The 23,565-nt window shown below is 51.9% G+C and overlaps 1 protein-coding gene across 3 annotated transcripts; it reads left to right on the forward strand.

Moving 5' to 3' along the window:
- The first annotated feature begins 383 nt into the window (after positions 1 to 383).
- Positions 384 to 23,543, forward strand: FAM83H (family with sequence similarity 83 member H). Of its 3 annotated transcripts, none has more exons than XM_033065880.2 (5): positions 384 to 1,933; positions 16,118 to 16,578; positions 17,899 to 18,063; positions 18,380 to 18,504; positions 20,595 to 23,543. In XM_033065880.2, exons 2-5 carry the CDS (start codon positions 16,132 to 16,134, stop codon positions 23,239 to 23,241), a joined length of 3,384 nt encoding a protein of 1,127 aa, XP_032921771.1. In that variant the 5' UTR covers positions 384 to 1,933; positions 16,118 to 16,131; the 3' UTR covers positions 23,242 to 23,543. The 3 variants fall into 3 exon arrangements, with proteins under 3 accessions (XP_032921771.1, XP_032921780.1, XP_032921761.1); XM_033065889.2 differs by lacking the exon at positions 384 to 1,933 and adding an exon at positions 5,242 to 5,544; XM_033065870.2 differs by lacking the exon at positions 384 to 1,933 and having other exon boundaries at positions 15,590 to 16,578.
- The last annotated feature ends 22 nt before the right edge of the window (positions 23,544 to 23,565 follow it).

The following is a 23,565-nucleotide window of genomic DNA, read 5'->3' on the forward strand; positions in this document are numbered from 1 at the left end:
GAGGAGGGACCCGGCCGGAGGGCTGGGCGGGCAGAGGCCGCGTGTGGCTGAACCTGCGGGTCTGGCACCGGGCCGGGAACAGTGCGGGACCCAGAGTGGGCGGGAGCAGCGCGGCCGGGCCGGGCCGGGAACGGGACCCAGAGCGGCCGGGCCTGGAACGGGCGGACTGGGCTGGGCTGGGTCAGGAACAGAACCGGACCCAGCGCGGCCGGGCCGGACCGGAAGCAGCTGGGCCGGGCCCTGTCAGGTGACGCCGTCACGTGACGCGGCGCTCCCATTGACGTCATAGTGACGTCACATTGACGCGCCCGGCCCAGCCCGGCCCGGCCCAGCCGAGCGGATCCCGGAGCGCGGGTAGCGGAGCGGCCCCGGGAGCGGCTCAGGGCCCGGGCTGCGCCCCGCCAGTGAAAAGCTGCAGTTCTGTGCCTGCGGAAACCATTAACCTGCAGTTGTGGTGAATCTTCAGTTATTTAATAACTTCAGGCCAACATCCTGAGTCGGAGCCGCTGTGCAGTGAGGCTGTTTCTGTTCAGCGAGGACGGAGGAGACCCCCAGTGCGCCTGGCTGCAGAATCCTACTCGCCTTCTCTAGATGCTGCAGCACTAGTTTGAATCACAGAGTGAGCCCCGCCACTGTCCAGCGCCGTCCCCAGGATCTCCATGTCCCACAGGGTCCTGTCCCACAGCTCTCGAACTCTGCCGGGCTTGGTGCTGTCACCGCTGCTCTGGGGAGCCCCTTCCAGGGCCCAGCCACCCTCTGAGTGAAGAACCTTTTTCTAATTCCCACCCTTACGCTCCCCTGACAACTTCAGGCCATTTCCTTGGATCCTGTCCAAGGTGACCACAGAGAAGAGATCAATGTCTGCGCCTCGTCCCCTCATAAGGAAATTTCAGACTGCAAAGAGTCTGGACTGGAAATTAAAATGTGCCTCCCGTGACTGTTAAATAGAGGCTCTGCCAGTGCGGGATGAGCTCTGGCTCTGGATATCCTTGTTCCTGTGGGGGAGCATTAACTGGCCCAGCCGGGCAGGTCTGGATTTTCTCTTCCTCAGGTCATACTGGATGTTCTGAATCCCCCTGTCTGCACAGGGAACCCTCCAGTGTGGTCAGAGGTTAAGGCCAGGTGAGCTGATCCCAGGGTCCAGCCTTCCTTAGGTCAAGGACCCTTCCTGGGTTTTTCCCAGAAGGAAAGGATGGCTGTCAGGGCTGAACACTGTAAACAAAAAACAGCAAACCCTCACAAAAATGTCATACCCTGGTATTCAAACAGTGCTGCTGTATAAATACAACACTGACTCTTTGCAAATTATTCCCCATCAGCCCCATTAATTGTAGGCAGTTTTGTTTAAAAAAGCAAACAGTTTATAACAGCAAAACTGTGCAAGAGCACATTTCTGTTCCCACACCCAGAGTTCCACTGAGATGTTGGTTCTGCTTTTTGGAATAATGTGGGGTTTCTCCACAGTTCTTTACAATAAAAACTCCCTGTGAGGAACTGCAGGGGGATGGCTTGTGCAACCACTGAAGAGACTTTCCCAATTCTGCCAGCACAGCAGGGGGCGGGAATGGGGTTAGGGACCTGGGAGTTGAGTGACCGAGCCTGCGGTCACTGCAGAAGAAATCGGCTCAGGGTCAGTGCCAGTCAGTGCCTGGGACTCCCTGCAACTGAGCTGGGATCGAAACAGGCAGATCATGTTAAACAGCTTCAGAGCAGACAGACAAAGGGTGAGAGCAAAGCTGCACTTAACCCAGATAATCTGATATGTACAAAAGCAGAGCCTGAGCAGATCAAACCCAGAGTGGCAGCTGGGATGAGTCACAGCCTTCTCCTCCATTATCAAAGAGCCTGTGGATCTGCACTGCTAAGAAGAGAGTCTGGAATGAGTTCCTGTCTCTGGATTGCCTGGTCTCTGCTCGTGGTGCCTTTGGGGCAGGTAATGTGTCTGTTCCTTCATTCTGTCAGTGACTACAGTGGGACACCGGCTCCCCGGTGGATGGAGCCAGTGTGACAATCACAGAATCACGGAATGTTTCGGGTGGGAAGGGCCCTCAAAGCCCGTCCAGTCCCACCCCCTGACATCGACTGGGACACCTTCCACTATCCCAGGCTGCTCCAGGACACTTCCAGGGACAGGCAGCCACAGCTTCTCTGGACAGCCTGTGCCAGGGCCTCACCTCCCTCACAGGGGAGAATTTCCTCCCAGGATCCCATCTCAACCCACCAGGAGCCAAGCTCCCATCAGGTCAGATTTCCATTATTTCAGCTTTAAAATCCAAGAGCTGCAGTTGCATCAGAAGCAGCCCCCACAATCTGAAATCAGGTCTCACACTCGTTCCCCACGCTTTGTTTAATCCAGACACCAATCTGGGGCACGAGTGTCCCTTGTTGGCAGGCCGTTGGCACAGGGAGCTGCTACAACACGGTGACAAACAGTAATTACCCGGATTACTGCACTAATCCAGTGTAACAATGCAAACACATTGTAATTCATGAAAACCAAACACCACTCACACACGCACACTGCAGTTACAGGGAAAGAAGGCTCTCTAAAATAACTAATATTATCTTGGAAATGATACAAGAAAATAAACACAACCAACATTCAGAACAGAAAACCAGCAAAGCTTTATTACTAATTCCCAAGTGGAAGGATGCAGGCCTTTTTATTCCATTAGGAATAGCTTTAAAATCAGCAATTCCAGGTAATAATCACTGTGGAATGCAAAAGAAATTGGCTCAGCAGAAGTCAAATAAAATGTTGGTGATGCATTTGTGTATACAGTAATAGTGAAACTGAAAGTAAAAGGATCCTGTTTGATATTGAGATTTGAAAGTTAGTTTTGAAAAGCAGGAACAGAAAAGGTCCACAAATACCATTTAAGTGATGGGGGAAAGAGAAAATGAGAGGATTAAAATGTGTTCTATTTAATAGTGAGAAGACTGAAAGGTGATAATTGCATTTACGTTACTGAGAAATACTTTAGTCAAATACAAGTTTGATACTTAATGAAGTAGAACTGGAGTGAGATAAAGGCTGAAACAACAGTGTAGGGGGTAGCTCTGACCACAGACTCTGTGAAGACCAATCTGTTTTCACTGGGGTTTCCCTCATGTAATAACATCTCAGAATAACTCACACAGGTCCTTGCTGGCTGATGGAATCCAAAAGCCAAAGTTCACAAAGATTTTAAGTTCCTTTACAGTTCATTCCAGACTCTTACTACAAATCATCATTATTTAAGGATAAAAGATTTGTAAAGCCACACACTGAAACCTTCTAGAAAAACTAATGAAACAAAACCTGTCTTTCCGAGGGAATTCACCAATCCATATTTCAGTGTGATACAGGGAAAAGCTCCAAACTCATTGAAACTGGCAGGATTGGTTCAGCTCATTGTGAATCCCAGCTTCAGAGCAGGGGCACTGCTTATCCAACCTGAATTTATATCTGAGCTATCAGATAGATGGTGTAGCTCCCTTGTATCCAGTGGGGTTCAGCTACACTTCATCCCCCTGGTCTGGAAGGTCTGAACTGCCCCCACGTACAGTGACACCGTCCCAAGATCTGTGGGATGGGATGGGATGGGATGGCTGGTGCTGATGCAGCCACCTCTGCAGTAGCCACCAGTGTTCAGTCTGGTAGATCCTGCCTTAAACAGCCACAGCATTACCATGACACTACCAACAGCAGCATTTCTGGGGCCTCAAAACAGATCCTTCGCAGTTTCCTGATGACAGAAAAGGGATTATATCAAAGATGTAAACAAAGACAATGCTACATTCCATTAGGGAACGGAAGTGTTCTGTCCACAGGAAGAGAAGCCAAGGAGTTGATGAATCGTTACCTCGATTCCTGGGCCTGAAAGGGCTCCAAGAGGACAAGGGCCCGGACTGAGAGGACGGAGGGGAATGGCTTCCCACTGCCAGAGGGGAGTTTAGCAGGGATCTTGGGAAGGAATCCTTCCTGTGAGGGTGCTGAGGCCTGGCACAGAGAAGCTGTGGCTGCTCCATCTCTGGAAGTGTTCAAGGCCAGGTTGGATGGGGCTTGGAGCAGCCTGGGCTAGTGGGGGGTGTGCATGGCAGGGAGGTGGAACTGGATGGGATATTTCGAGGTCCTTTCCAACCCAAACTGATTCAATGATCGCCGAGTCCAGCTGCTCTCCCAGCACTCCCAAGACCAACACTAACCCACGTTCCCGAGTGCCACGTTCACACCACTTAAATCTCCTCAGGGATGGGGACTCCAGCACTGCCAGGGCTGCTGTGCCAGGGCTGGAGAGCCCTTTCCCGGAGGAAGCTTCCAGATATCCCACCTAAACCTCTTCTGGTGCAGCTCGATGCCATGATCTCTCATCTCGTCATTTATTACCTGGGCACAGAGCCTGGCACCCCTCTGGCTCTACCCTACTGTGTTATGGGGTTGTAGAGCGAGGAGGTCCCATCTGAGCCCTCGGCCGCTCCTGGTGCTTCAGGCTCTTCCCCAGCTCTGCTCCTTTCTCTGCACTCGCTGCAGCCCCTCAGTGATGAGGAGCCCAGGCCTGTCCAGGGCTGGAGGCAGCGCAGCAGTGCCGGCCCGGGCTGCTCGCCCTCAGCCCAGTAGCGCTGGCCCAGGCTGCTCGCCCTCAGCCCGGCAGTGCCAGCCCAGGCTGTTCGTCCCTGCCTCCCGCTGTTCGTCCTCAGCCCCAGCCCCAGCCCGGCCGCTCGCCCCTCCCGCCCGTCTCCCCTCAGCCCGGCCCGCTCCGCCCGCCGCACCCCCTGAGTCAGCCCAGCCCAGCCCGGCCCTCGCGGCGGCGGCTGCCGGGCGGGACGAGCTGGGACATGAAAGGTGCAACAGGCGCTGCCACGCCCGGGGCTGCGGGGAATCTCGCTTAACCCTTCCCTGCCCGCGGGGCCCGGCCGTGGGGTAACAGGAGGCCGCGGCTGTGGGGCTCGGAGCCCCTCCGCGGCACCCCCGGGACACGGGCACAGTGCCCGGCCCCTCCTGCTGCCCTGCCCCGGAGCCGCTGCTCGTGTGTCCCCCGCACACCCAGAGCACGGGACATGCCCGAGGAGCACAGATGCCCCTTCCCGGGAGCTGCAGGGCCGTGTCGGAGCCGGGGCCGGCGCCCACGGCCGTGCCCGGGGCTGGGGGCCCGTGCCAAGGCCGGCCCGGCTCCGGGGCTGGGGCCTGCCCTGCCCGTCCCAGTGCCAGCGCCGAGCTGGTCTGACAGGCTCGGGGCAGACGGGAAGGGAGAGGCCTCCGGCGGCTCAGGAATGCGCAGCCCTTATCTCTGGCTCCCTGCGCGCCTGGGGAGGGAACAGCTCTCCGGAGTTTGCCTTTCTCTCGCTGTTACTCACCCCCGCTCTGCCCTGGGTGGAGCCTCGCTCGCCTGGCTCCAGGTGAATCAGGTTGCAGGCACGTCCAAGCGAGCATAGAGTGACCCACCAGCTGCCCCGGCTCACCTGGGACGGTAGAGAAGGGTGGAGACCTCGTGGGTACCTGCATGGCCGCCTGAGCCAGAGAGTGACCCACGAGCTGCCGCCACCTGCCCGGCTCCCGCTAAGGTAGGAAAGGGCAGATTCCCCCCGGGATACCTGCAGGGCAAGGGCTGGGGAGGGCCCGTCCTGCTCCTCAGCACGGCGCTGAGCCCCGGCATCCTGCACAGGGAATTCCACAGACAATCCACGGGCAGGAGGCGGCTGCTGCTGTGCGTGGCAGGAGCTCCCAGTCACGCCATGGTGGTGAGAAAGAGACAGAGGAGGAGACGAGAGAGGCAAGGGGGGTGAGAGAATGTCCCAGTGCTGGCAGCAGGCACTGGGGATGGGGAAGGAATGGATCCAGAATGTCCCAGTGCTGCCAGCAGGCACTGGGGATGGGGAGGGAATGGACCCAGAATGTCCCAGTGCTGGCAGCAGGCACTGGGAATGGGGAAGGAATGGACCCAGAATGTCCCAGTGCTGGCAGCAGGGAATGGGGATGGGGAAGGAATGGACCCAGAATGTCCCAGTGCTGGCAGCAGGCACTGGGAATGGGGAAAGAATGGATCCAGAATGTCCCAGTGCTGCCAGCAGGCACTGGGAATGGTGAGAAAATGGACCTGGAATGTCTCAGCTGTGTCAGGGATGGCAAAGGAAGGGACCCTCCTGTCCTCAGATCAAAACTGCTTACCAAACACAACTGTCCCTTCCCCTTTGGGAAGTCCCTAAGGAGCAGGTATTCCCAAACTCGTTCTTTGGGAAGCGTCTTGCAGCCTGATTGGGCTCAAGCTGGGCTCCTCTTTGGGCCAGGCAGGCCGTAGGGATGTACGGCCAGGAGGTTGGACAGAGGGGCTGTGCTGCAGGGGCCGAGGCCTGCGGTGGGCAGGGAGCTGGGAAGCAGCTCCCGAGCCCCTGCATTCCACACACACGGATTTGGGTGCGCACCCAGAGCTGCCGCGGCCCGCGAGCCCTGGCACAGCCGTGCACGTACAGGCAGGAGCGCGGACAGATGCGTGTGGACAGGCACACGGGCTCGCGCTTGCTGGGTTTTCCATAGGTGTGGGCTGGCAGCCCTCGGGATTTGTGTGAGAGGAGAGGAGAGGAAGGGGATGGTTCCGTGTTGCTCACTCTAAATTGGCCAGGGTCAATAGGGGTCAATTATGGATCTTGCCTGGCCTGAGGATTGGCTTCTCCTTGGACAGTTAGAAAGGGAAGAAGCACCTGTGGAGGGACAGAAGTACTGAGCACATCTTTCTGCTGAAAACATCTAATTTGTGGAAGCTGCAATAAGCTCAGCTGCACGACAGGCCAAAAATAGGTCAGTAACAGCAAACTGCCCCAAACCAGAGCAGGGACAGCAGTGCTAAACACTAGTTCCCAGTTCCCTATGCCTGTGTTGTCCCCAGGTCAGGAGGCAGGAAAGCACAGTGTGCCTCAACCCTGAGCTGCATTTTAGGGAGAGAAAGTTGTTTTCATTTTGGTCCCACTTCCATTTACCAGAGGGACTTTGTAGTTGCATTTGAGGGGTAAAAAGAGAGTTGGATTTGCTGTGACCTGGCAGTAGGTGCATGCCAAAAGAAAAAGTTGTTCCCCCATCCCTGGAAGGTTCAAGGCCAGGCTGGATGGGGCTGGGAGCAGCCTGGGCTATTGGAAGGTGTCCCTGCCCATGGCAGGGGGCTGAAACAAGATGGGTTTGGAGGTCCTTTCTAACTCTAACCAGTCTCTGATTCTGAGATTCCAGAAGTGTGGAAATGTCTGTATGCTTGTGTCAGAGCAGGGTCGTGGCTCAGGACAGATTCACCCATGTCCTAGACATATTTTTTCTGGCAACCACAACTCTCTAAGCAATAGAAATTCATCTCCAAACCCTGCAGATTGGAATTCTTTGCATTTTACATGGGACACGTGTGGGCTACTTATCAGGCCCCATATGCAGGATTTTGGTAGTCTTGGTGATGAAGAGGAGATTGATGAGTGCATTTCTGAAATCACTGTGTGTGGGAAGTAAAAGTCAAGGGCAGCACACGGTTCTCCTCCAAATTAGACGTTATATTGTTTGTCCCCTTCTTTAAAGTTCTCTGTTTTAGGCTTCCTCGTACTTGCTACCTTTGAATAACAACCCAGGGAAGGGGTTGGCTGCAGGATCCTGAGTGTGGCATGAGCCTTGCTGTCAGATGTGGTGCTGGGGACGTGGGTCAGTGCTGGGAGGGCTGTTGGACTCAAGGGTCTCTTTTCCAACCCAAAGGGTTCTGTGATTGTTCAGATAATCTGCTAAGAGACACCTTCTGCACACAGGATGATGTTTCATTTCCAGCTGCTGTAACCATCAGGTTTTGTGCTGGTGACTCCCCACAGCTCAGATTTCCCTGTCCACTCTGTGCCTTTGCTCCATGGGACAGTTAAGGCTGGCAGGTTCACGTGCTGCCACTGTGGGACACGGTGACAGGTGTCTCAGTGACCACAAACAAAATTACAACATGTAATTCTGCCACTTTTCCCTTCCTCTGGCCTGCAGAAGGATCTCCTGGATATTCTGAATGTCTGCCCACTTTCCTGATTCAGCATTCAGCCAGGAGTGTTGTGTGGATCCCTTGCCCCAGTGAGCAGAGATGAGTGAGTGCAGTGGGTGTTGGAGTGCAGAGCAGGCTCCCAGTCCCACACTGCCTGCAGCATCCAGGGATTCCCTGCTCACCAGAGACACAGAGAGTTCTTGGAGCCACTTAGCAGGGTCAGCTGCCACAGCTATGAACACAGACAGTGCAGCTGCACTCTCTGGAAGCTCAGTGTAAAATTGATTAATTGAAGCAGTTTCTCATCTGATGGCCAAAACTTCTGAAGTGAAACTCCCAGCAGCAGGCAGAGGTACTGTCTTTATTTTTAACGATGACTGAGATCCATCCAGAGTGAAGAATGGGGTGGCATTCTCTCAGATGGATAACATGGAATGATCAGCTGTTCAGATGACCAGAGGAGAAGGTCTGGGAGCATTCTATGGCATTTTAACAGGAATGGCAAATTCTGACCCGAAATTTTGGCAGTAACAGGCTTTGAGCCTACTGCCTGCAGAGGACATTGAGAAGGAGAACATGGTGGGACTCAGCAGGAAATGCAGACAGAAGAATGGAAAGACTAAAAATGAGAATTAGGGCTTGTCAGAGGCAGTTGTAGCTAATAAAGTGTCTAGTCCAGGTTATTGCCCATATTTCACTGTCCTGTTCTGAGGAATGTGCCTGAGAGCAGCACTTGATGGGAAGGTGTCCAGCATCCATTAGCACACAGCATGGAATGGTTTGGGTTGGAAGGGACCTTCACCCATCACCTGCAGCCCCCTGCTGTGACACCTGCACTGTCCCAGGCTGCTCCCAGCCCTGTCCAGCGTGTCCCTGGACACCTGCAGGGATGAGGCAGCCACAGCTGCTCTGGGCAGCTTCCCCTTGGCCCCAGCTCTTGTCCGATTCCATGGCCACATGTTCTGGCCAAAGCAGGAAATTCTGGGCTGCACTTCAAAACTACAGATGCTGCACCCCTGTGAGACTGGCAGGATCCTTTCCAGGAGACATCCAAGCCTTGGGACAGAAAATGAGCACAGGCAGAAGCAGCTTCTGGAGAGGGAGAGCATGTCCTACTTTTCATACAGGTTCGTCCTCTGCAGCAAGATCAGAAGGCACTGGCTTGTCCTTCCATCACACAGGGCAGAATTAAAAACCCCACACCTTAAACCATATTCAGGGAGACAGATCCCTTCCCAGATCATTTACCAAATACAGCATTTTCTTGAGAGCAAGCTAACACTTTCCATGTCTCATTGTCACCATGTCTGCTCCAGTCATTTCCCCTCAGGCATTGCTGTCCTCTCCTAAACCCAGCCCTCCCAGAACATCAGCAGTCTGTTTGCATAGGATCTTAACTTTTTTTTTTTTTTTTGAGGCCAAATATTTTCTTTTAAATAATTGATGTATTAACTTTGTGTAATGAGACATTTTGGAAATACGGATTTTTTCCACAGCCCACACTCAGAGATGTCAGTGATGCCACTGAATGCGGTGTACAGGCCAGGTGAGCCCCATCACAGGGATCAACAGTGCTTGATTCGTTTCTTGGCCATGGTTTGGAAGTCCTTGTAGTGTTGATAGCACAGAGGGGTTTGTGGCTGGCTGTGCAGAGTGTGGGCTAACAAACAGTCTGTGCTGCCTTTCTTTTCTTGGGCAGTGAAGAGGAGATGGTTACGCCCAGAACTTGTGTCTGTACTTGCACATAAGGGGTCTGGGGAGCAGGTTGGCTCTTCCCAGCCCCTTCCAGAGCCTGGGATCCAGCCCTGCTTCAGTTCCTTCCCGAGTGCTGCAGGCCCTGGGCAGCCCCAGCTGCTGGGAGTGTCCCAAAGCAGCGGAGCAGGTCCAGCCAGGGAGGGATCACCTGAGCCAGGCCCTGGGAACTGGCTGTGCAGGCAGAACGCGTCACAACAAGCTCTGGAGTCAGCAGCGGGGAGCGCAGGGAGCCAGCCCCAGGTGCTGAGGCATCAGCAGGGCTGGCACCAGGCACAGCAGATGAGAGAGAAAGGGAGCACCGAGCCGGTTCCCTTTTGCTTAGACTGGGCAAACACGGCCCAGCGCCCCTGATTCACACCTGGCACAAAGGCCCTGCAGAAAGGCAGGTCCTTTTATTTATTTATTTTAGTCTGTAGGGCTTTGTGGTGATCACAGCATGTCTGAATCTGTGATTTCCTGCTGCTCTGTGAGGAAAAAAAACAGTAGGAGTCTGTTGAAACGGAGCATAATAGGGACAGGCACCAAACGCTGCCCAAGTCAACAGGTTTGTGCTTTTCCCAGCTCCTATAATGAATCCAGAAGTAAAGGGACAGTTTTTACCTCCAGCTTCATCTGTCAGCCACTTTTCCTTACATTAAATATTCCATGTGGTTGAGTGTTTTTCTGTGAGGAGGGATCTGCAGGCTGTGATCACATCTGTGATCACTCCTGCCTTTACCAAGGGGGTCTGGCAGGTTTTGGGAATCTCAACACCGAGTGCATGTATCACAGCCAGTAAAGTCACTCCCACTTATACCAGTGGGAACAGAGGCAGATCTCAGCCAAGCCGAAGGGAAATTTCCCCGGGAGAATCCCTCCTCACCCCCACCTTGATCATCACAGCGCAGGCATGGCTGAGACCTGCCTGCTCCTTCCTTTCCACCTCTTCCTCTCCTTCTGACGGATTTTTGGGCACGGAGGGGAGTGACTCCACTGGGACTCCCTGTGCACAGGAACAGCAGGAGCAGGAAGAGCAGCAGGGAACAGGAACAGGGAACAGGAGCAGGAACAGGAGCAGGAACAGGAGCAGGAACAGCCGCAGCAGCAGGAACGGCAGCAGGAACAGCAGCAGCAGGGAACAGCAGAAGGAACAGGAACAGCAGCAGGAGCAGCCAGCACCGTGTCTTTGGCTCAGCCCAGGCAGACAGGCGCAGGAGAACTGAATCCTGCTTCTCCTCAGCCCATCGTATCGGCCTTCATCTCCCACTTGTTCAGTTCCCAACAAGCTGCTTCGTGCTCTGCTTTGTGCAGTGCCCCCGAGCATGGGAGGGGTTACTGCAAACAGCACAGAGCTGCTTTCTGTTCTCCTGCAGCTTCCTCCTGCGAAAGCCAGCGTGCGATGGAAGAGCCAACAGGACTCATACACCTTTCTGGGGGGCTCTTGGGGCTTCCTGTGCAGGGCCAGGACTTTGGCTTGATGGCTCTTGTGTGTCCTTTCCACCTTAGGAGATTCTGTGGTTTTTTCCACACCATTCTGTGTACTGTCTGTGCTCATGCTTGTCCCAGCCATTGTACTAGGAGAAGGATTTCTTGGGGAGGAACTGAATTTTGCAGATTTGGTTCTAAAGGTTCTCATTATGAGTGGTGATACTTCTGAATTTATGGGCATAATTTCATGGTATGATCACTTAGGATAGCAGAGAAGTGCAGGAAATGCCAAATAATGGTAACAGACTTGTAGAATGTGTGAAGAAATGACACTGTGACACACAGGGGTGGGCTGGAACCCTGCTGCTCTGGAAAAAGGCTGGGACAGCTGGGAGTGTTCAGCCTGGCACAGAGAAAGCTCCAGGGACACCTCAGAGCCCCTTCCAGGGCCTGAAGGGATCCAGGAGAGCTGGGGGGGCTTTGGACAAGGGCCTGGAGTGGCAGGACAAGAGGGAATGGCTTCCCACTGCCAAAGGGCAGGGTTTAGATGGGAGATTGGGAAGGAATCGTGGAATGTTTTGGGTTGGAAGTACCTTAAATCTCATCCAGGCTGCTCCAAGCCCTGTCCAGCCTGGCTTTGAGCAGGGCCAGGGATGGGGCAGCCTGTGCCAGGGCCTCCCCACCCTCACAGAGGAAAGTGTGTCCCCAGTATCTGACTCATCCTCCTGACAAAGTCACCTCCCATCCTCTAGGTAAATTCTGGTGCAAAGCACAGACAGTTCCAAGCAGGATCTTGGGATGCATTGTGTGACAGGGTAAGGGGGAATCTCGGAATTAAAACAGTTGAGGTCTGAGCACTGAGGCTTTAGCAGGCTGATTTGTTAATATCTGGGAGAAAAGAGAATGTTTGGCTAAACATGAGATTGTCTGTTAGAAGATGCTCCTATCCCACATTTCTTGGATGTTTTTATTTCCCATCACCTGTAAGGTGGTGCAGATGGGCACTTTATACACATGCATTTGGTCACTGATCCTTGAGGAGTAATTTGGGACATTCCAGGTGCCTTTGGGCATCCCAAAGTTCTGTGTGAACACCTCAGTTGCTGCCCTGGCCATGCTTTGTTTGCACTTTGTTTGTAGTGACTTTCCCAAGACTTGAGGGCTTGGTGATGGGGCGATTTCCCCCCTTGCTGCCTGATTTACCTTCTGGAATTTTTCTTTCCGTGAAGCACCAGGGGCTTGCCTGCAGGATCAGTAGGGATGTTGCCAGTGTGCTCAGTGGTCTGAAGAATGTCTCAGGTCCTGTGTCGGTGTTTTCTGATCAAAAAATCCAGCTTAAAACAATCGTTGGGATTTTTTCCCAGGTCATCTTGGCAGGATGTAGTGGGATTCCTTTCCTAATGCTGGGACAGTTCTCTCCCACTCTTCCTGGGAACCTTTTCCTGATAAAACTGTGGCTGTTGAAGGCATGGAGGACTTTGGAGATGTGCTGGAGCTTTCCTCTTCCCTTCTGGAGGCACTGCAGGGTTTTTGGACTAAGGGGTTTCAGGGCCTTGGTGTTCCAGTGTTGTCATGGGAATGGAAGGAGTTCCCTCTGGCTGAGCACATCACAGAGCTGCTCTCCTCCTGTACCCACTGACAGTTCACTGCCTGAGCTGTGACTGCACACAGAATATCTTGTTACCCATTATAAAGTCTCCCAAGCAAATTACCACACCTTATTCTTTTCAGCATCCTCATTTTCCCCCCAAATCCTCATTAGTCGTGTCAGAAGATTTTGTAAACTGGGACCAGCAATAAAAATAGAACTAAATTCATAATTAAATAAGATAAACAAGCATGTCAGTAAGTAAAATTTTCTATTAATTAGTAGTTACAGGCTGAAAATCTACATGAGGGGTATTTTCAGTTTGTGCCTTGGTTTCTTTGACAGTTGTGATGGTTCAGAATTCCAGAAATACATTTGTTCTTTTCTGGGGTGAAAGAAGCTGCAGGGAATAGATTTGCAGGTGCAGTTCAAAGGAGCCAGCCCCTGCTTGGAGCCATGGAATGCCAGAGTTGGAAGGGGCCCCAGGACCCTCGGGGGCAGCTCCTGGCCCTGCTCTCCCCAGCAGTCCCACCATGCTCAGAGCATTGTCCAGACGCTTTCTGAGCCCTGCCAGGGCTCAGTACCCAGCCATCTCTGGGTGAGGAACCTTCTTCTGATTTCCAGCCTGACCCAGCTGCTCCCTCTGCCCTGTCTCTGGTCACCACCGAGGAGATCCGTGTCTGCTCCTCTCTTCCTCTCAGCAGGAACTGTGGAGTGCAGTGAGGTCTCCCCTGTCTCCTCAGGTTGTTTCAGGTGCCCCAGGTCAAGGAGAATCCAGCCATCAGGGAAGAGTGCTAAGAACTGATGTGTGTCCAGTCTCCTGGTGTTGTGTTCTGAGCTCCTGTTAAAAGGAGCCAAGGCTCAAAGCATGGAATGCCCTGCAAAATGCATGGAATACACAGTTCTGGAGTAAAAAAATAACAGTCAGCAATCCATCTCCTATTCCCTGAGGGATGTGGACTGCTCCTCCACCAAATCCAGCCTTGCACTGGGGCAATGGGCACACCTGGAATGGATCAGGACTAGTTAAGAGAGAAGTGAAAAAAGGAGTTTAAAAGCCACTTCTGTCTTAGAAACCTCCCTCTGGCACACAAATACCATCCAGGAGTGGTCTGTGAGTGCTTCCATCTGATTTGGACAGGAATTGCTTTCCAAACAGTGGATGATTGGACCCAGAACTGGAGAGCTTGGCAGTCAGCAGCTTCCTGACACCAAACCTGAGCCAGGGCCTCAGAGCTCTGCCAGCTGCAGACAGGTGATCCCAGGAGCTGGAACAGAGCACAATGAAATTTTAAAAAAATCCGTGAACTGAGTGCAGAGTCCATTTGAATTCAGCAAGATGGGCTGTCACAGGAGAAGTTTTATTTATTCCTTGACCTGAACTCATCTCACACCTACCAAAGTGAAAAAAGGAATAAATATCCTTTGGGGTTCCAGGTGATTTCTTCCCTTCTGCTTTGCCTGACAGGGGAGGATTGTGGAAGATTAATGAAATATCCAGAATTGTGTGTGTGTGTGTGTGTGTGTGTGTGTGTGTATGTGCTGCTGTTTTCTGTGGTCCTGCCAAGTAACAGCCACTATTGCCTGATGCTTATGTAAAGCTCAGTCTTCTCCCTGTTCATTTATAACTGTAGTGAAGTAATTATATTAGTCAATATAAAATTGCTTTGCCACTTTCCCAGAGTGACATTTCCTCTGCTGTTCTGATTGTCCAGCAGTGCCACAGGTTCTTCTGGTGTTTCTTCCTTTTAATGTTGCAGTTGCTGCTTTGTCTCTCACAATCCCATCTCTTTGCTGTGGGACCATTGTCCTCTCTGTGGGTTTTATCTGGATGACTTTAATATGTTGTTCTTCTACCTAAGATTAATGGAACATGGGATCAAGTCCTTAAAATGACATGATGCTGCTGAAATAGTTAAAAGCAGGAACATTTGTGACCTGAGCATCCTAAAATCACAGAATCCCAGGATGGTCTGAGTGGGAGGGGACCTTAAATACCATTTTGTTCCACACTCCTGCATGGGCAGGGGCACCTTCCACCAGAGATAGGTACTGGAGTGCTCTGTACTTTTTTCTCTTACACAGACAAAAAAAGACAGAGTTAGAGTGGGAAGATAAATGCAGACAATTCAGACTGTGAAGGCATGTGTGCACTGTAAAGGTGATTATCTTCTGCAGTACATCACATGTGGACCTGTTGGATGTTCCTATCCTTACATTAAGCCCATATTTTTTCCTGTTGTATCATGCAGCTTTACCAGGAGTCTCAGTTTGGAGCAGGAGTAACTTGTGGGAGGGTGAGGCTGGAGAAACACAGCCCTGCTGTGTGCTGGGCAGCTCAGATAAGAACTTGAAACTAGTTCATCCTTATAACTTAATGAGTGCTAGTCTGAGCCTGAAGCCTTTATCTCCCTCTCAGTCCATGGCAGTCCCTCCCATCTGGGAAGCACAAGTGTTGGATGGCAAGGACAGCAGCAGGAGCCCTCACCTTTCTGTACTCATCTCAGTGACCAAACCGAGCAGGAGTCACTCACTCTTTTGGGATGATGAGGAAGTCTCTGCTGGCACCTCAGTGGTGGGCTGCAGGAAAAGAACATTCCAGCATTGTTCAGAGTCTAAAGCCAGAGTGCTTTGAGCAATTTGTGAATCAGTCAGATATTACTGTTAGGGCACAACAAACTTTTCTTTCAAAAATGGGTTAAAATCAGATTTGTCTGTAGTCTCTAATAATTGTCCCCATAGACAATTATCAAATATTGCATCAGATATTGCCTTTAGCTCTGTTTTTTCTCAATGTGAGGAGACTGAAGAAGTGATCACATCCCTTGTTTTGTATTTCTCCATTCCTCTCATGAAGACTCCTCTGCCTGTGCTCACCTCACCCACAGCCCCTGTGTCTGTCCCCTGCTGAGGTGGTGACAGCTCCCAACTGCTGAGGGTCCAGAGGGTGTCCTCGTGTTCAGGCAGGAGCTTTTGGTTCAGGGCACATCACAGAGTAAATAACTTCTGTGCCATTTGGAAATTAGTTTTAATGAAGTGTAGATAATAACCACCTACAGCTTTGCTCTTGACTTTACAACAAATGATAAATTGAAGCTTAGCAACCAGCAGCCTAAAAGAGAAAGTTGGGCATTCTGTTGGATGCTTTGCCCTTGCTTGTCTCAGGGCTGCCTGGTTGATTTGTTCCTTATTTTGGCCCAAAACAGTTAACTGTGTGAGGGTAATGGTTAAGTGACTCACACCTTTGCCTAATTTTAGGCTCCCAGCCTAAAATTAATCCAGCCTTTGGACTGAACTTTCTCCGGCATTGCTCCATGTTCTTTTAATCTGTGCCTTTGCTCCGTGAGGATGTGCTGCTGTCATGGCAGCGCTCTCATGGATGTTTTTTCCTTCCCTCCAGCTTTCCCTCCCCTGATGGCTCGTCGATCCCAAAGCTCCTCGCAGGGGGACAACCCCCTGGACCCCAACTACCTTCCCCCCCACTACAAGGAGTATTACCGGCTGGCGCTGGACGTGCTCACGGAGGAGGGCAAGGACAGCTACCAGCGCTTCCTGGCCGAGGAGGCGGCTCCCGATTTCCTGTGTGCCTCTGAGGTGGATCACATCATCCAGAACCTGCAGAAGCCCCAGTATGCCAACCAGGAGGGCAGCACGGACACCGCGGGGGACAACGACATGGACGGGTCCTCCGGCACCTACTGGCCCATGAACTCAGACCTGGCCATTCCTGAGCTTGACCTGGGCTGGCCGATGGTCTTTGGCTTCAGGGGAACTGAGGTGACAACGCTGGTGCAGCCACCCCCGCCAGACAACCCCAGCATTAAGGAGGAGGCTCGCAGAATGATTCGAGCAGCTCAGCAGGTGAGACAGGGAGAGCCCAGCTGGAGCAGAGGGGAAATCACACACGTGCCAGAGAAGCAGCAGAGTACAGAATCATACTGCAGTGGTTTGTGTCAGAGGGACCTTAAAGCTCATCCAGTCCCACCCTCTCCCATGGGCAGGGACATCTTCCACTAGCCCAGGTTGCTCCAAGCCCCATCCAGCCTGGCCTGGGACACTGCCAGGGATGGGGCAGCCACAGGTTCTCAGGGCAGGCTGTACCAAGGCCTTATCCCCTTTCCAGGGAAAAATTTTTTCCCAATATCTCATCTAACTCTGCCCTCTGGCAGTGTAAAGCCACTCCCCCTTGTTTTGTCACTCCAGGCCCATGTCCAAAGTCCCTCCTGAGCTCTCTTGGTGCCACTTAAGGCACTGGAAGGAGCACTTCTCCAGGCTGAACAACATCAGGTCCTCTGCCAATTCCCTAACTTTGCTTCCAGAACCTGACAAAGGAGCAGGATGATTCAAATCCACCACTGACTGTACCCCAGCTTGGCTCTGCTCTGCTGTCATGGCATGGTGTCCTAGGCCATGCTAAAATACACCAAGAGTTTACAGAATCCCAAAACATTAGAGAGAGAAGGGAACTCTGGAGCTGGTCCTGTCCACTCCCCTGCTCAGAGGAGGGCAATCAAAGAGGGTCTCTCAGGATGAGTCTTTGAGCATCCCCAAGGGGGGGAACTGAACCTTTCTGGACAGCCTGTTCCCATGCTGATGGTCTCCTTACAGTCCCAGAGGCTTTTCTGTAACTGAACTGTAATTTCCTGTGTTTCAGTTTGTGTCTTGTCCTCTCCCTGGGCACCACTGAGAAGAGTCTGGCTCCTTCCTTGCAGCCTTTCCATCTTGTGTTTGGACCCAGGGAGCTGGGAGGGACAGGAGAGTAAACCTGTGAAGCTGCTTCCCATGTAATCAGCACATGGATGCAGCTGAGTGGTGGCTGCCTGAATGCTGGCCAGGAAGTTACCTAAAAACAGCACGTGGATGTTGGAGTGGGGGACCAGCTCCATACACCATCCAGTGTGATTACACGGCCAGAAAATTTATGGAATCATTGGACTGATGAGTCAGGAGACACCCAGGATGTTTCCCCTCAGCTGCATACACAGAACATGCACCTTCCTGGACAGAATTTCTCTTTCCAGTTCGGGGCCCACAGTGCTTAACAGACCTTTCGCTGGGATGTTTCCCGTTTCCAGAGGAAGCTGAGATGGGGACAGTGCAGCTTTGGGGTGTGAGAAGCTGGGATTTGTGGTTGGTCAGGACGTGAGGCAGCACGGGTGGCTGACTGCATCCCTTCCCCAGGTGGTGGCCATCGTGATGGACGTTTTCACGGATGTGGATCTGCTGTTTGAGGTGCTGGACGCTGCCGCTCGCCGAGTGCCTGTCTACATCCTGCTGGATGAAATGAACTCCCAGCTGTTCCTCGACACAGCTGCCAAGTGCAGAGTCAACCTGAACTACGTGGAGGTGAGCAGAGACCTGCCCTATACCTGGTTTGTGTCCCCAGGGTTGTGTCCTGTGACAGAGGGCCAGTATGGCAGGAGACACCTGAGAAAGGGGAGAACGGGCTGAGCCTGGTGAAAGGGGAGCGAGAGCAAAGTGAGGAGAGCTGGCACGGCGTGGGGTGAAGGAGTGCTGAGAAAGGGTTTGTACATCCGTGTGTCTGCAGGCTGCAGCTGGAGGATAATCCCCGTGCCAAGGTGGAGATTCAAAGGAGTCACGGAAGGAGGGGCAGGGGAGGGACTGAGGGTCCCATCTGAGTCAGTGCCTTTCTGGTTTGCAGTTCCTGAGGGTGAGGACAGTGTCTGGCCCAACCTACTACTGCCGCACAGGGATGTCCTTCAAGGGGCACCTGAAGGAGAAGTTCCTGCTGGTGGACTGCATGGTGGTGCTGAGTGGCAACTACAGGTGAGGAGCCCTGGAGTTTGGAGAGAGGCACTCAGGTGCTTTGTGCAGGGGGCTGGCTGCAGAGGGGCTCAGCTCCCATCTGACCCATTCCAGGGAGAATCTGCCGTAGCCTGAGGAGTGTAAGATCTGCATCTCAGTCTGGACCAAATGAACTTTGACCTCCACTCACAGAACCATCAAATCACAGCATGGTTTGTGTGGGAAGGGACTTTAAAGCTCATCTTGTTCCACCCTCACAGCCCCGCGTGGGCAGGGACACCTTCCACTGTCCCAGGCTGCCCCAAGCCCCATCCAGCCTGGCCTTGGACACTTTCAGGGATGGGGAAGCCACAGCTGCTCTGGGCAATAGAGAGGTGGGTGGTTTTAGTGGTGAGTGGTTTTAGTTAGGACTGAGATCAGCCATTAACATATCACCACCCTTTTGGGAGTAACAATCTTTCCAGGTAAGGCATTCATTTTTGGGAGAATAAATGTTTTTAGTGAATTGCAGTAGAAGAATTTCTCCTTCACACATTAAAAGGGTGATGGGATAAACACCTGTGATGCTCTAAGAATGTAATCATAAAATCACAGAACAGTTTGGATTGCACAGACCCTAAAGCTCATATGGTTTCTCCCCCTGCTGTTGACAGGGAGACCTTCTAGGCCAAGGTGCTCAAAGTCCACCATGAGTTGCTTCTCAGAGTGGAAGATAAGCAAATAGAATTAAGCATCTTTTAAAACTCAGTATATGAAGAAAAAATCATAAGGATCTGATTAAAGTGCACATTCCTTGATAGTAAGATTCCACTTTGGGGTTTTTTTTCTGATGTTTGAGAATTACTCACATTTGATGCTGTACCAAACAACTAACTGTTCCAATTGGATCATTTTCTGCCACACTCCCATGTGCTTTGAGCTTTCAAATATCACCTCATTTCTGAAGGGGAAGTTGTGGAAGTGTTCGAGATGAGGCTCAACAGGGCTTGGAGCAGCCTGGGCTGGTGGGAGGCGTCCCTGTGCATGGCAAGGGGTTGAAACCAGGTGTGATGGTCCCTTCCAACCCAAACCAGTCTGGGATTCTGACACGGGCTGGAGAATTGGTAAAGCAGCATTCTGGCACTTCTGCATGCCTATCAGGGACAAAAGTTCTGTTCACTGAAGGATACTGAGTAACAATTTTTTTGGAAAATACTTCATTTTGCAGTGAAGGTAGCTACACCAGCTAAAGAAGTCCTTGAGCCCAGACAACCACTAACCAAGCTTTCTTCACATTAAGAATTAAAAAATCAATTTAAAAAAACCCAAAAAGACACTAATTCTAAGGGTTATTGGTTAAGGCCAGCAGGCAGCCAAGCTTCACAAAAGTGTCCCTCATGATTCCCTGCAGGATGTGGTAGAGAACTGTGAAGGTGAGAACCCTCCTGGGGTGTGACACAGTTTTAACAGCTGCAGCAGACCTGCACACAGCAGCAAGGCCAAATCAGGGATCCCTTCCCTGCTCCCCACCACTCAGCAGATGGGAAAACAAAAGCAGGGCTTGACTTGGGAAGATGGACACCACAACACTGAACATCCTCCTCCTCATTTCCAGCCCAGCTCCTTCTGTTCAGGCCCCCTCAGACCGTGTGGGTGGAAGGGTTGTGCCACCCCAGGAATAAGATCTTGGGTTCATCTTTTATGGGGTTCCTGTTGGCACATCTCCTCAGCCTCTGGGGTCCTCCTGACTGCTCTGCCAGTGCTCAGCATACACTGACTGCTGTCCAGGTCACTGCTGACAGGGTTAAAGACAGGAACATCTACTTAATGTAAGGATTATCATCAGCTCACGCTCTGGGTGACACGACTGACTGGCTCTTTAGAACAGAAATCATTTATTGCCTTGTAAAATTCTCTGTTAAGATGTGATTGCAAATTGATCAAGCTGCTAGATTTGGGAACAGTCATGTGTAACAAGGAGCTGCAGGGAAATTTTCTGCTGTTATTTTGCCCTATTTCTGCCCAGCCAGAAAATTTCAAATTTGCTTCAGGTGAGCAAATGTTTTAATGAAAACAGGTACAGCTGAGTTACTCAATGGTTACACCTTCCTTCACTTCTGTTCTCTCTGCAGTTTCATGTGGTCCTTTGAGAAGATTCACAGGAGCATTGCACACATCTTCCAGGGAGAGCTGGTGGCCAGCTTTGATGAAGAATTCCGCATTTTGTTTGCACAGTCGGAACCTCTCGTTCCTCCAGCCAATGTCTTGGCAAAGGCAGAGAACACGTTTGCCTTGGCTCCCTTTGGCAATAACATGCCTTTCTTTCCCAAAAAAGGCCCCCTGATGTTCCAGAGGGATGAGAATCTCTTCCCCTCCTTCATGGACAGAGTGGATCCCGACAGGTACTTCCTCTCCAATTTCCGACGGGATGACATGCTGCGGCACACGGTGGAGGGCTCAGCCATGCGGATGTACAAAAAGGTGGAAATGGAGAATTCCCAGATGGATCCGGTCAGGGGCTTCCTCCGTTCCAAGCAGCTGGAGCTGGACGCTTTTAAGAGACACAGTTTTGCAGAAGGAACGTTTGAAAATTTTGCTTCTGCCAAGCAGTACACCCGGCAGATGTTCATGAACAACATGGATGAGTTCAAAATCCAATCCAGTCATTTCCAGAAGGACCAGTTCTACCAGTACCAGTTTGAACATCCCCATCTTGCTGGCAGACCTCAGGGATTCTTTGACAGGATTCGAGGGGGGAGGCCGGGATTCAATGAACTGGAAGACTACGGAGAGGGGCCCCGATACCCTGAACTGGAGCCCAGTTTCCCACAGGAGGGTTTCCCCCTACGGCTGGATTACGTGCCCTCCAATTCCTCCAGGGAGGTGAGACACGGCTCCGACCAGCTGAACCCCGCGGGCAACGGCCCCATGGGAATGATGTGGAGGCAGAAGATAGGACAGAAATTCATTTGCCAGACTTCTCCCACGCAGAAGCAGAGCCTGGAGCAGCGCCTGTTCCTGCAGGACAAGGATGAGGAGCAGGATGACGACAAGAACACGCAGGAAAACAGAACGGGGCTGCGGAACTGGAGGATTTCTTCGTACCTCAGCGCGTACCAGTCTGAACCGGACGAGGGGCTCCCGATGCCCATGGAGTCCGAGGCGTACAACGATGCTCTGGGGGATCCCCTCACAAAGCACCCCACGGACCTCGTGCCAGCCTTCAAACCCCCCACCCCTTTCAGCAGCAAGCCGCTGGGAATGGACAGTGCCAAGGAATCTGCAGATTCTGAGAGAGCAGGTGAAGAAACCTCAATAATGAAACCTGATGCCTTCAGGTCCAGGATAAATCCCTTGATCCAGAGGAGCTCCAGGCTCAGGTCCTCTCTGATTTTCAGTGCTGCCAAATTGGATCAGCCCAACACCACAATAGAAAAGGTGCAGATGATCCAAAAAGAGCAAATGTCCAGTGAGTTAACAAAGGACAATGAAACCGTCAAGACAGCTGCCTCCTCCAAAGTGGCCGAGCTGCTGGAGAAGTACAAAGCTGTGGGCAAAGACATGGATCGGGGCACAGTCACCCACACCAAAGCTGTTTCGGGTTACCTGCAGGAGGAATCACAGAATACCGAGAAGAAATGTACCAAATCTGTGCAGTACAAGATTCTGGAGAGCAGGGTGCTGGACTCCAAAGACTCCTGCAGTACTTACAAAATGCATGGAGAGTTGGACAGAGCGTTTGGAATGGCCTCATCCACCCCCCAGCTTGGGGATGCATTGAGTAAAGATCCCCTGGCACATCTTGGCACTAAGGTGGACAAGCTGTCATCCCGATTTTACCCCATAGAGAACAAACCTCCTCTTCCAGAGAAGGAGAGCCTGATATTTGTAGGAGACACTCAGAAATTGGCTCTTCCAGAGAAGAAGGACAGAGTGACCTTCAGAGAAGACTCTCCAAAATTAGTCAATACAGAAATTAAGAAACCTCAGGTTAGGACAAGTACTACATCCTCAGTTCTAGAAAGCCTGTCTAGAAGTCCAGGGTCTGACAGCTCTCTCAACAAATCTGAGGAAGACTGTTCCAAACAAGAGCAAAATCCCATGGAATTTTTAAGAAAAGGGTCACTACGGCTGAAGCAGTTTTTGAACCCAAAAGGTGAAAAGAAACTGGAAGATGAACCCGCTTCTGAGAGTGGGAAATGCGACAAGCAGGCAGTGGTGCTCAAACGATCATCCACAGGAGACTGCCAGGAAGCGATGGAGGAAGAGAAGACCCCCAAATTCGCAGCACCACCGCCCCCCAAGAGCAGCCAGACAACACAAGGGAGGTTCCCTTCCTCCACGGCCAACATCCTGTACAGCAGCAACTTGCGTGACGACACCAAGGTGATCCTGGAGCAGATCTCTGCCAACAGCCAGAAGAACAGAGCCGAGCTGGCCAAGCAGCTGCCATCCACCAGCAACCCTGACCTCTCCAGGTCCACCACAAGCTTGGAAAGAAAAGGGGAAAAGGAGAAGAGCTGCAACATCCACAGGTCTGAGAGCTTTGGGAGCCAGAAGCGGAACCTGCAGCGGCAGCCGTCGGAGGACAGAGACACCCTCCTGAAGAAAATGGAGAACATGCGCAAGGAGAAGCGAGTCTACAGCAGGTTTGAGGTGTTCTGCAAGAAGGACGAACACACGAGTCCCAGCGAAGAGGAGTATGACACAGATGCCAAAGACAAGAAAATGGGAAAATTCATGCCCAAAATCCTGGGGACCTTCAAGACCAAAAAATGATCCTAGAAATCCTATTTAATTCCATTTAATCGCTGACTGTCACAGGGAAACGAGGAAAAAACTTGTCTGTGATGGCTACAAACCCCAATGGCAATGCTCTTCTTGGTTAGTGAGCAGAAATGTATCCAGCACGAGCCTCCCACGGCACAGTTTGCTCAATAAAGTCAGGTGGTGTCAAACAACCTTATCACAGTATGTTCCAAATAAAACAATTAAAATGCCAACATGCTTAAAAAACACGTCTCTGTTACTGTACAAAATTAACTGATACTCTCTGTTAAACCCAAGGAATAATTTCAGCAGACAAAACAATTCAAATTTCAG

Source organism: Catharus ustulatus, chromosome 1 (genome assembly GCF_009819885.2).
Source record: "Catharus ustulatus isolate bCatUst1 chromosome 1, bCatUst1.pri.v2, whole genome shotgun sequence".
NCBI lineage: Eukaryota > Metazoa > Chordata > Aves > Passeriformes > Turdidae > Catharus > Catharus ustulatus.